Source organism: Phragmites australis, chromosome 2 (genome assembly GCF_958298935.1).
Source record: "Phragmites australis chromosome 2, lpPhrAust1.1, whole genome shotgun sequence".
NCBI lineage: Eukaryota > Viridiplantae > Streptophyta > Magnoliopsida > Poales > Poaceae > Phragmites > Phragmites australis.
In genome coordinates, this window is record NC_084922.1 from 31,039,587 (window position 1) to 31,052,921 (window position 13,335).

The 13,335-nt window shown below is 43.3% G+C and overlaps 2 protein-coding genes across 5 annotated transcripts; both read right to left on the reverse strand.

Moving 5' to 3' along the window:
* Positions 1–5,696: 5,696 nt before the first annotated feature.
* On the reverse strand, positions 5,697–13,039 carry LOC133908371 (uncharacterized). 4 transcript variants are annotated; one of them, XM_062350364.1, is made up of 8 exons: positions 12,578–13,039; positions 12,291–12,407; positions 8,395–8,610; positions 7,773–8,310; positions 7,575–7,688; positions 7,105–7,485; positions 6,904–7,017; positions 5,697–6,476 (listed from the first exon to the last, which is right to left on the reverse strand). In XM_062350364.1, exons 4-8 carry the CDS (start codon positions 7,899–7,901, stop codon positions 6,324–6,326), a joined length of 891 nt encoding a protein of 296 aa, XP_062206348.1. In that variant the 5' UTR covers positions 7,902–8,310; positions 8,395–8,610; positions 12,291–12,407; positions 12,578–13,039; the 3' UTR covers positions 5,697–6,323. The 4 variants fall into 4 exon arrangements, with proteins under 4 accessions (XP_062206348.1, XP_062206347.1, XP_062206349.1 ...); XM_062350363.1 differs by having other exon boundaries at positions 12,291–12,424; XM_062350365.1 differs by lacking the exons at positions 12,291–12,407; positions 12,578–13,039 and adding an exon at positions 8,733–9,505.
* On the reverse strand, positions 8,768–12,201 carry LOC133905337 (uncharacterized). The gene is made up of 3 exons (XM_062347110.1): positions 9,786–12,201; positions 9,523–9,711; positions 8,768–9,452 (listed from the first exon to the last, which is right to left on the reverse strand). Exons 1-3 carry the CDS (start codon positions 11,996–11,998, stop codon positions 8,768–8,770), a joined length of 3,087 nt encoding a protein of 1,028 aa, XP_062203094.1. The 5' UTR covers positions 11,999–12,201.
* Positions 13,040–13,335: the final 296 nt, after the last annotated feature.

Consider the following 13,335-nt stretch of genomic DNA (forward strand, 5'->3'; position numbering starts at 1 on the left):
TAAAAAGCGCACAATGACTAAGCAATTGAACACCAGAACAAAACCAAGAAATGCCAAAACGGAAGAAAAACAACGGAGAAAACGACGGAAGCTAAACCTAGCAGAAAAGACAAACGACAACTCTTAATCAATACAAAACTAATACACAGAGAATAACGGAATAACCTAGCGAAGCTAGGCTAAGCTATTAACCTAGTTGTTTTATCAACTTAAGAGAAAACCTGAACAAATCACGATTAACTAGGTGAACTCTTATTAGATTAACTGTCGAAGGACGACAGCTAGGGATTCTACGCGTAGGTGAGTGCACGTATGCAGACATGAATATATGTGTAATACTTATGTCTATATGCATGTGAGTATGTATACATATATACGTAAGTATAACTCTAGACGATTATCTGTGCTTAAGTGTGGAGATTAATATTCTAATCTATAGCACTAAAACATGGTGAGTTAGCAACTAACCTTAATTACCTAGTGTTGTTTAATTGCCACACTAATTAAGTTATACTCTAATGCTATCGTAAAAGCATACAAGCAATTAATTAATTAGATTAATCTATCCTTTGAATCTAATTAATTAATTATCAAAAGGTTATTCAATTAATTAATTACCAATGATAAATTATTCTATCATATTTTAATGATTGATATTTATTTATTTAACAGCTACACTGGTTAACCTATTACATTTAATTATAACTAAGATTTAATCTATAAACTATCACATGAAATACCACATGAAATATCAATTTATTCTTAAGCACTTAATTGAAACAACATTTAGTTATTCTTATTAAGAAAAGGAATTAACCTTCTTAAACTAGGTTATCACAAGCGACTAATCTATGATTACAAGCTAAACATCTTTATGAAATTATCTAACTCACTTTATTTATTAAAAGACGATATCTAAATCTAGATTAAACACCGCAATACAAATAATTACCAAACGAGAAAATTAAACGAACTCCAAAACTTACAAGATTTGGCATGGAGGTAGATTATGATTTTATAGGAATATCGACGAAAGAATCGCTGAAATCGGAGTTGAAACGGATGAATTACGGACGTCGGAAGATTTACCGAAAAGGATAATTCCTGGAAAAAGAGAGGGAGCACTATTTCGCGGACTGGGTCTATGGATCTGTGAACCGGAGTGGGTTGTGAGGGAGGTGCACCGTGGACCAGAGGGAGTGGGCTCGGCTCATGGGTCGTGGACCGGTGTGGGCTGCGGTGTGCGGTCCACCGCGGACCGTGGTCGGTGAACACGCCGGCCTGTGGGGCCCACACGGCAGGGGGGGGAGAGAAAGGATAAGGCCGGATGGCCTTTTTGCCCGAGTGGCTCACAGAGAGAGGCGGAGGGAGGAGCCGGAGGGAGAGGAGTGGGTGCCGGCGGGAGCTCGGCTGCGGGACGGTGAAGGCGGCGCTGCGCACCGGGGCGGCGATGCGGGATGCGCGGCGGAGTGCAGAAGGCAGAGCGCAGCGGCGACGGCGGCCGGGACGGCAAGAGGGGTGACCGTGAGGCGCGGCCGAGGCGGCACGGCGCACCGGGAGGGAGACGGTGCACGCGGGCGCGATGGCGACTAGGCGCGGCGCGCGGACGGCGGCCGGGCGGCGCGGCGACGCGGAGGGGGAGGAGAGGCACCGGAGTGAGGGGCGGCGCGCGGACCAGCTACGGCGTGCGCGGGCCAACGGTGCAAGGGCGGCGCAGCCAGTGGGTTGGGCGGGTCGGCGCGAGCACGCGGCGTGGTGGAACGCGGCGCGCGGACAGCGCTCAGGAAGGGAGCAGCACGGTGGCATGGGCGGACGGCGCGCACTGGATGGCGGCGCGGCGCACGAAGGCGCAAGCGGCGCTACGGTGCGGCGCAAGGCGATGGCGCGGAAGACGCGCGGGCGGCTGCCCTGAACAGAGAGGGGGGAGGCGAACTGAGCAGGGAGCTCACCTGGACGGCGCACGGCGCGACGCGACTGAGCGACGGCGGCGGTGCGGCACGACGAGGCGCGCGGGCACGACGGTGGCACGTTCGGCACCGAGCACGGCAACGGTGAGCAGGGTGGCTTGGCGCGACATCGCAGCTGAGTGGCACGGCGTAGCGACGACAGTACGGCTGCGCGCGGATGAACAACGGCGCGGTGGAGTACACGGCGGCGCATGTGCGGACCAGCTCGGCGGCAGCGGTGGCAAGACGGCGCCACGGCGGAGGAATGCACAGGCGCATGGGAAGGGAGCTCGGTGGGGTGCCTGTGTGTATGTATGCATGTTTGTGTGTATGTATGCTTGTGCCTGTGTGGGGAAGCTTGCTGGTGAAGCAAGGAGAGGAGAAGATGGAGTTTGCCATGCAGTGGAAGGAACGAGAGAGAGCAGGGCATGGGGATGGGCTTGCGGTGGTCGGTGTGATCTTTGCAGGGAGAGAGAGGAAGGAGCTGGAAAGGGTGGTGGCCGGCATGGGTGCTGGAGAGAAGGAGAGATGTGAGAGAGACAACAGTGAGATATTTGTGTATTTGTATTTGCAGAGATTCAAACGAATGCATTCGAATATAAAATCGGCGATGATTCAAAAGAATGGCTTGGAATGGATATGGGATTTGGATATATAGGATTAAACCCAAATAGGAGTATTCGAATCTGAGTTTGGGCATTAATTCAATAAGGGTATTTGAATTAGGAGAAATGTTTGAACTGGAAACCTCGGTATTTGAGAGAGGCTTGAATTCAAAGGAATTGAATTCAATTTGTATTTGAGCTGATAAGAATAAATATTGAGATTCGAATTTGAGAGACATCCAGTTCGAGTCGAACAAAATTAAATGGGGATAACTCAATTGAATAATTGAATTATAGATTTGAGTTGGATTGGAAGATCGATCTTTACGAATTGATTTGGATTAGGAAATTACCGAGAAGAACTAGAATAGATTCGAACTGAGAAGCATTCAATTCGAATTGCTACGCAAAGAACCATAAGAACCAATAAACCAAAATGTATATGATCAATTCAATGCAACGATTAATTTAGAAATTAACTTGGTGCTTTCTGGAATACTTAGCCCAAAATAATATATTTGAATATATACATACGAGTATATATACATTAAATATATATATCCTCGATTTTATACTGGTTTAATAATTAGAAAAAGTTTTAATTTGGAGCGAATTTTGCTATATTTTTATATGCTAAAATTCAGGGTGTTACAGGTCTAGCGGGTCAAATATTCGAAATGAGTTGGGTCGGACTTGGGTTTTCAATTTCACCTGTGTGACCTCGCAAATTTGCCATGAGCAGGCCTAACCCAACTCAGCTCGTCAACATATGAAACCCAATGCACACATTCACACACCTGTTAGTCACATCTGGCGATTCAAGCTGTTGGTTGTCGCCTCCCCGCCACCACCACCACCTCCCACCACACGGATGTCGCCGCTCGTCCTTCCCACCTCCCAACAGCCACGCCCAGTCTCCCCACCACCATCGTCACCTCCCTGTCGCCTGGTCTCCCCACCGCCACCGTTGCCTCCCTACCACACAGATGCTGTCGTCCGTCCTCCCCGCCGCCCATCTCCCCATCGCCATTGTCACCTCACTGCCACCTAGCAGCCGTAACCTAACCTCCCCGTCGCCTCCCCACCACCCAACCTCCTCCAACTACAGATACGTTGGCCTATCGCCACGCCGCATCGCCGTAGTCACCCGGTCACCACTGCCCTGCCCTGCCCTGTCGCCCGGTTACTGCTACCCTACCCTGTCGCTCGACCCTATTGTTACCTCCTAGCAACCTCCACGCCACCCACGCGCCCACACGGGACAACCCGATGGGCACTCAACGAGCTCAAGTTCGGGTTTGAGATTCCGCCCGATTAGTAAATCTGGTACAGTTGAGTTAGGGTTGTCGGGTTTCAAGTCAGAATACGTTGCCAGTCCTAGTGAAACACGTGTGCATTTACTAGTGGCAAGAAGATTATGGTCGATGGCCATAGTGTAGGATTTTAAAACTAATTGCTAAGCGATCAAGAAAACTTGCAGAAACAAACTAAAGATCACTAGAGTAAAATAAAAACCACTAAAAGCTATGTCAAGGTTTGCAATCCTAGGGTGACATGCAATAATTTATATTCTAAAAAGATAAATTGCATAAAGTAAATTTGCTCAAAGTAAGTTACTCAAGGATGACACAAGAAATTTTTTCCATGGTATCAGTGATTTGCTGATCATCCCTAATCTACATTGAGGTGAGTTCAAGTTTCTAACCGCTTCTCTATCAAGTGTCCAATTCTTATAAGAGAAATGGCTCACACTGACCAACTTCATCTTAAGCCGGAATAGAATAAGAACTACTCAATACCTTGATTTCACTAGATGAGCACTTTACCTCTTCGGCAAGACGTGCTCAAAACCTCTCATAATCACTGTCGTGGCTCCTTCACAATCTTCTTTCAAGAGCTCAACAACGCAACAACCTCCAAACCTTCTAGGAGGCGGCAACCTCCAAAAGTAACAAGTCGATGACGCTTGCTTGAACGATCACTAGTGCCTCAATACTCAAACTCTTCAAAGTTATACACTAGATGCTCTCACACTCTGAAAAATGTAATTACTAAGCCAAGAGAGAGAGATGAGGAAGGCAAGAGCTCAAAATGGTTGTAATGAAATGTTAGAGAGGTTCATTGAACCAGCAAAGCTCTTATTTACAGTCCACCCTCAAGAATATGACCATTACTGTTGATTTGACACCTCTGCACATTGCATGGTCAGATCGCAACTCAATCGGTGGTTGGACCGCCGTAATTACAACAGCTATAAAAGGCATGATGATGACACTGACACACGTCTGGCGATCAGATCGTGACCCCTCACGGTCAGACTGCGAGCATGGAACAGAGTGTCAAAAACTCTCTGTTCCCAGGGCGGTCAGACCGGCTATGCTAGCGGTCAAACCACCAGCCAGACCAGAGGGTGCAAACCACTCTGTTCGTTTGACGGTCAAACCGGTCATGCCGGCGGTCTGTCCGCCACACATGAAACTCGAACAGACTGATTTTCCTTGGTTTCTCTCAAACTAAATTCCCACTCAATATGAAATGCAAGTTTGAGCAATTGTAGCACTATAGATATCTCAAGTAAACGCACATCAACCTCTCTTAATAGTATGACGCTTATCATATTAATCTGGTCAATTTCTCTTCTCTAATCTTCTTTGACCGGCAAAATAAAATACCCTACAATTATACCTTTGCCTTAACTAACTATTTTTGTGTTTTTCACTCATGCATCTTCTAGCTGCACAACATCTCTGTGACTAACATTTTATAACTCATTCAAACATGTTAATCCATAAAAAACATAATATCATTAATTACCAAAACACGAATTAGAGGCCTAGAAGTTTCGTAAATATCCCTACACAACTTAAAATTTGATCCTACGAGATCGTAGTTTGATCCTATTAAGAGATGTACAACCGAAAGAAATGGTTGACGTGAGCAGAAGAGTCACCACCGCCTTAGGCAGCTTGAAACAAAGTGGGAGTGATTTAGAACCTTCATCGGCGTTACTCACTAAAATCTTGGCGTTTTTTTCTCACAGTATCCCTCTATCAATGGTGGGACTCTTGAGCTTGATCCTGAGCTAGCTTCAAGAACGTTGGAGTACTAAGCATGGGCCATACGAGCCGCAGGCGCCATTCACTACTAGAAAACCCAAATTCCCCTACAGCTTGTTTTACTAGGGGAAGACATGAAAAGTGTAGGGAAAGAGTTCCCCTACAGTTTTTCGTAGGGAACTATTCGCAGGGGAAAAAAGGTCGGGAAAGGCAAATTGCCTTACGCTTCCTACCAAGAAGCGTAGGGAAACCAGCTGTTTCCCTACTGTTGATTTGGGCAGGGAACGACGCTGACTTGGCTAGCCTATCCTATTTGGAAAGTTGGTTTCCCTACGTTTTATTTTGCTTGCCTGCTTGTGTAGGGAAATCTTATTTATATTTTCTTTAGAGAGCATGCACAAAAGATCATTCCCTACGTATCTTAATTATAGTAACACCAGATCAATAGATTAAATATACAAAGCATTTAAATATCACAAAAATTCCAGAATCATATTAGATGCAAGTTAGACCCAAGTCATAATACAAATCACAGAGGAAATATTACTGATACAATAATGTTGCAAAGGACCCTCCAATTAGCAAGTCACATAGTTATGCGCACAAAAGTTTGTAGAATTTGTGACACCAAAATATAGCACACAAGTTATCCAATTACAAAAGAAATATATCCTTCACCACTTGCAGTAAGCTTGCAACTCTCGACAGAGCTCTCATCAAAACAGGCTAAGATGATCATCCAAACTTGGAGAGTAGTTTCCTCCCGCCTCACCAGATGTGTTAACATAGCCTCCAAACATTCCATGGGCAACCCTATGAAAAATGTCATCCTGGTTCTCTACTCCAATAGCTGAGCCAACAGTATGAGGCTGCACCAAAAAAAAAGAGCCAAATGTTTATTCGACACATGCTCAATTAAAGCCAAATGTTCAAACAATCTAGTAGTTCCTAGTTACATCCTGACCCCACAGAAGTGGAAAAAAAAACTCTGCACCTTTAAACTCTAATTGAAATACTGCATTTTTACAAACTGGAAGGGAATACTTCTCATGCAAGGACACTGACTAGCAGTGACTCAGGAAAATGATACTGGTGATATGCATCTAGCAGACATGAGCACTTAAAGCAGAGAATGAAGTGCATGGTTAAATTTTACAGCAAACACAATATGTCACTAATGCATGAGTGCCTGTAGCTCAGTACTCTTCTCAAAGATGAAATATAAACTTCATACCATCCATTCAATTGTAAGGGCAGAAAATATATGATGGCAGAAACCAAAGATGAAATACTTACATTTTCAGGAGACAGGTTTTGAGAGGCTGAAACTCCATAAGTAGGAGGAAGTGGTGGCAGAGGCAATACAGGTGGAACTGCACTTGAAGGCATTCCAGTATGCTCAGCCATTTTCTGGAACCACAAGAAATGACACAGGAGTTTAAATAAGAAATCTCTATGAATAAATCAAACAAAAAGGTTGACATATTACAATCATACCTGCATAAAACTTTGCAAGCTATTATATTGGTTGTGCACTCCTCTACCCCATTCTAAAATGGTCTGAGCATACTCCTTTGCAAGACGAGCATCTTCCTTTGCAACATGGGCATCTTTCTTTGCAACACGAGCATCATCGGACAACCGTCGTTTTTCACGCTCTTCTTCTTCTTGACGTTGACGCTTGGAAGCTCTTGAGGATACACGATCACTCTTTGCCTCAGCTAGGATCTCGCTATCATCAACCATCCCATTGAATGTAGCCCATTTCCCATGCGGCCTACCACAGGAGCACTGATAAAGGGCTCTTGCATCCACTGGAGAGTGCAACCAATCAAATTCTAGACCATTTAACTCAATAGCCTTTGTTTTATACCTCTCCTGTTAGATATCAAAATATGGGTAAGAAATACAGCAAAATAAGTACAATGATTAATCCCCACTGAATATTAAGATAACAAAAAGATTACTAGGCATGCAGTAGCCTGTTCCGTGTTCAATGAGCTAGGATCTTGAGGATTTAGCCCACGATGTGTATAGACCCATGCCTCAATTTGTGATACTTCTCGCCCTTCCTTCTCAGACTGGATGAAATAAGACACCACTTTAAATGCAAATAATAGTCAATAGGGGTGCGTTACAGGAAGAAGCAAAGTTTAATAACTCACCAGTTTTTGACATATCGTCGCAATGGAGTTAGATCCTCCTTTGTGAGGTTTGAATGTAGTGCTATAGCGATTGGCACGGTTTGTAATAGACTTTTGAATCCAATCTTGATTGGACCACTCGTCAGCCATAGCAATCCAAGCATCTATAGTACACCAGATAGGTTGCTGATCTATGTAGTTTATGTCTATACTTAAATCAATAGTACTCGCATATAGTAGTTTATGTCTATACTTAAATCAGTGACAAATTACTCTAGAAATACTATCCAAATCAGTGAAAAATTAATCTTAACTGCAGCAGTTCAAACTGATAGCAAAAATAGTGGAACATATTTATGTTACCCAAAAGGCTCCTTCAATCATATCAGCATGGGATCGCCCATTTGTGTCCTGACATGATTTGTATTGCCTCCATGTTGTTGCCACCGCATCTTCGCCTCTATATTTAACTAAACCAGGATGATGGGTCTTCAATAGACATGTCAAGACACTTGCTGGCTTCCTTCCCTTGCTTAATTTCGGACGTTCTACCCAATGCCTTAAAAAGCAAAAGAGGGAAGTAAGTTGAACAAATCAAATGAGTGCTAAGTAAAAGAACCTTCACAAAACATTTAAAACTCACGTTTTTCCTTCAGGGCTAATTAGTGGACGATCTGCCACATTGGGAATAATAGGTGGAAGCTCTGATGAGCCACGGATGTAAATTTCTGCTGCTTGTTCTACTTCGTCTGCATCCTCATTTGATGCAACCCTGTTCTCACTTGTACCTGTGCTATTTCTGTTGCTATAAGTGATGGATGTTCCATTATGTCTTCTTCTATTTTGTGAAAGTGTCATCCTGCAAGTTTGCAAAGATTATGCATAAGTAGCACGTATAAACAACATAACAAAGTAATGTGCATAAAAAAGAATAATGATTTATTTCTAAATGAATTTAAGTTTAAATAATGATTGCAGTACCTAGTTAATATTGCAGCAGTACTATATATACTAGCTTAAAAATCATCAATATCCTCTTGGTAGTGCTCATTGTTCATATCAGGATAAGATTCCATATCAAATCCACTTTCTCCATCTTCGCTAATTATACCATGGTCTCCACTCACAACGTTTTGTGGATTGTTTATCACTGATAGTTCAAATGGGTCAGTAACCTCATCTGAACAAGTACTTCTGATGTTATCAAGACCTAGACCCATGTCTACAATAAATTGACCGTACAACCCATCTTCTTGGAAGGCATCCTCACATGGTGAATCTTCGCTGTTATGATCATCCATTGAAGTAATGGGCAAGCTTCCTAAGGGCCTTACCTTGTATGCAACCCACCATGCATTAAGACTTGTATGTGCAGTACATGCATATGGAAGATAATATACTTGTGTTACTTGGCTAGCAAGCACAAAAGGTTCATTTGCTGGATTACATGATGCATGTGCAACCTCAACTAGACCAAATCTTTCTAAATGACGCACTCCATCAGTAGGGTGAAACCAATGGCAATCAAACAAAACTAGGCTAAATTCGTTATCACCATCAAACTTTAGCTCAATTATGTCTTTGATAGTGCCATAGTACTCAAGATCCTTGTTTGTGGCATCATCAGTGCCAACAGCAAGCACCCCGGTATTAATTGTAGTTAGATTGCCTCTGGATTTTTCATACTTCTCGGACCGAAATCTGTACCCATTAACTTCAAAAATATCATATGACTTGACCCTGAAGCCACATCCACGTGAGCACTTGGAACAAGCTAAGGTCACTCCCACTTGCATTACCATCTTGAGCATAACGATGCGGACGGTTCCGAGAGCTAGCTATGAGATTAGGTAAGTATAAAGATGTTAAGCCAGAAATCTCCTCTACAAGATGTGCCTCTACTATGCAGCCCTCCACACGTGCCTTGTTCTTCACTTTTTGTCTAATTTTTTTTAGGCACCTACATGAAGATGGATATTAGTTTGAAGCTTCCAATAGCTAACATAGACATCAAAGATTATTTAGTGTATGTACCTTTCAATTTTATACATCCATGTATATTTCACCGGTCCTCCAACCCTTACTTGATACGGGAGATGTATCATTAGGTGCTCCATTGGATTGAAGAAACCCGGTGGGAATATTTTCTCCAACTTGCAAATTATGATAGGTATATTTTCTTCTAATTGTTGCATCTGAACAGAATCAATCTCTTTTGCACAAAGGATTCTAAAGAAGTAACTTAGCTCAGCTAATGCCTCCCACACATCATTATTGACAAAACCCCGCATCATTACAGGAAGTAGTCGCTCCAAGAAAATATGGTAATCATGACTCTTAAGGCCATGTATCTTCAGTTGTTCCATGCTAACCCCTCGTCTTAGATTTGCTACATACCCATCTGGAAATTTGACCTCCTTAAACCAATGCATCACTTCCTTTTTTTGGGCTCTTGTCAAGCAAAATGGTGCTCTGGGCTTCTCCCACCTATTGTTAGGCTTTTCTACTAGGTTGAGGTATCTTCTATTGCATATCAAAGCTTGGTCTAGGCGAGCCTTGGCATTGTCCTTTGTTTTATCACTTATGTCAAGACATGTATTCCAAATAGCTTCAGCTACATTTTTTTCAGTATGCATAACATCAATGTTATGTGGACGCAAAAGCTTAGGGAAATAAGGCAACTCCCACCATATTGGAATGTGAGTCCAATTGTGTGTTGTACCATATCCCTCAAAAGACTTTGCTTTGACATCGTTCATGTATGCTAGCACCTCTTCTCCTGTTAATCGACGTGGAGGTATGTCATGCACTATGGTCCCCCTCTTAAATGCATTCTTTTGAGTCCTAAACGGGTGGTCAGCAGGCAGAAATCGTCGATGACAATCAAACCAGCTGTACTTGTGCCCATTGGGCAGCCAAGTAGTATCCACATCTGCCATGCAATCTGGACAAGGCATTGCACCATGGGTTGACCATCCAGAGAACATCCCTAATGCTGGGCAATCATGGATTGAAGTATGGTAGCTCACCCTCAGATTGAAATTTCGTTTCAATGAACTATCATAAGTTACTACTCCTTCCCATGCTTGTTTGAACTCGTCAACTAAGGGCCGCATAAACACATTCAGATTCTTACCAGGATGTTTTGGTCCAGGGATAACTAAGCTAATAAAGATATTCTCATCCTTCATGCAAAGAGTTGGGGGTAAGTTTAAAGGTATGACAAATACTGGCCAACAAGAATATTGTGATGCACCAAAGCCAAATGGATTGAAGCCATCGGTAGCTATAGCGATACGGACATTCCTAGCATCCATTGCAAAATCAGGAAAGTCCCTACCAAAGTCTTTCCATGCTTGGGCATCAGAAGGGTGAACCATAAATCTTGGATTATCACGTGTACTCTCTTTGTGATACCGCATGTGCTTTGCAGTTTCTGGATGCATGTACAACCGTTGCAACCTTGGTATAAATGGGAGGTAGCGCAAAACTTTACGGGGTATTGGTTTTCGTTTTCGGCTTGAACATTGCTCTTCAACAGCAACATAACGACTTTCATTACAGATGTCACATTCCTCTTTGTGTTCATCCGCTTTGTAGTATATCATGCAATTGTTTATGCATACATCTATCTTAATATATGGCATCTTCAGACCACTTAAGAGACACTTGCACTCGTACAAATTTGACGGCAATTTGTGGCCCTCTGGCAAAATATCACCAAATAACTTAAGTAAACTATCTATGCATTCTGCGGACAGATTGTTCTGTGATTTGATGCCCATTAAACGTGTGACTGTTGTTAGACGAGAAACCTGAGTAAAATTGTGTAGTGGCTCTTGTGAAGCAGACAACATATCATAAAATGCCTTTGCATCTGTTGTTGGTTCATCCTCTATGATATCAGTATGCATTGCATCGGCAAAGTCACCCAACATTTCATCTAAGTGGTCAGTGGTATTATAAGTATCTGGTGCTGTGACAGTAGGACGCTCTCCATGTTCAGTCCATCTAGTATACCCAGGCATAAATCCTCTTTGACATAAATGCATGCCCATTGTAGCTTTCTTCCGTCTAATTCTATTGCGACAAACTGAACATGGACACACTACTCCAAATTTATCAGATTTAGGAACACTATGAAAGGCACGATCCAAAAATGCATCTGTATTGCGAACCCACTCTTGAGAATGACAACCATTATCTTTCCAACCACTATACATCCAGTTTCGATCTTCTACTGACATGTTTTAAGTTGCAAACTGAAATAAAGAATTTTATATGTTAATATAAAAAATATCTACTTCAGGTATGCAGCACAAATAAACAAAGCTACTACTGTTTACATAGCATTTTAAAAACCCTTATGCTACTAAGCAATCAAGCTCTTCTAATAAACAAAGTGATTATACAAATCCCAAGTAATAAAATAAACCACACCTGATGGGATCCACAACATTGCAAAACAGCACGCAATAAAATAACTACATGGCATGCAAATATATGTAATCACGTAGGAAGAAGACATCAGTAACATACTTGCACTATCTAGTTCTGAGCACAGTCACAACAAGATAATCTGAAAATCCTTCCTTCAGATTTGCCAACAACAGATACCCTTCTCTGTACAGCTTTTTATTCTTTAGTCTTCACCAGCTGAAGGAGCAACTTATCTGAATTATAAACAAGAACAAGCATTTACCAAGATAAGGAAATAAACACACAATTAGAACAAGTCAGAGAGAGAGAGAGAGAGAGAGAGAGAGAGAGAGAGTGAGAGAGTGAGAGAGAGAGAGTGTGTGTGTTGGCCAGTTGGGAACAAGGACCTGGCAGCCGCACAAATCCTCTTTGTGCAGAGATTTGGCAGTGCAGAATCAAGTGTTGGCTTTGCAACAACAGGGAGGAGTGGGGACTTGGCAGCACCACGGGCTTGACCGTGGCTTGGCCGTGGCCGCGCGCCAGGTCTAAAGGCAGCTCCTCCTCTCCCACACTTGGTAGATTTCTTGTCTGGATCTGCAGCTCCTCTTCTCCCAAGCTCGATTTAGGATGGAAGAAGCAAGATTTGGGACAGATGAGGCGGCATATGAGGGAGAAGACAGGATTGGGAGGGAGGAGCGCAACATTTAGGGGGGGAGGTCGTGGTTGATTTGGGCTGGATTGGGAGGGAGGAGGCAGCTGGTGGGTTTAGAGAGGAAAATTTTAGGAGGGACCGAGAGGAGATTGGGAGGGACCAGATGCTAGGTGACCGCGGCTGGTTTCAGGAGCCCGCTCTCGATGTGGCGCTGGCGCGCGGTGCTAAAAGAAAATTTGCTTTCCCTACATTTTTGTGTTCAGCGTAGGGGTAGTTGCCATGCTGGCTTCTACATGGCGTTCTGCTCCAAAGTTTCCCTACGAAATACAAAGTAGTGTAGGGAACGACTTTCTTTCCCTACCTTCCTTCCACGGCAGCGTAGGGGTAAAATGTTTCCCTACGTTCACCCTAACACTGCTAGGGAATGATTTTAGTGTAGGGGAATTGGGGATTTCTAGTAGTGATTCCAGGGTTTGGGACCCGGAAATCACGGAGCGGTCCCCTTCAACTTTT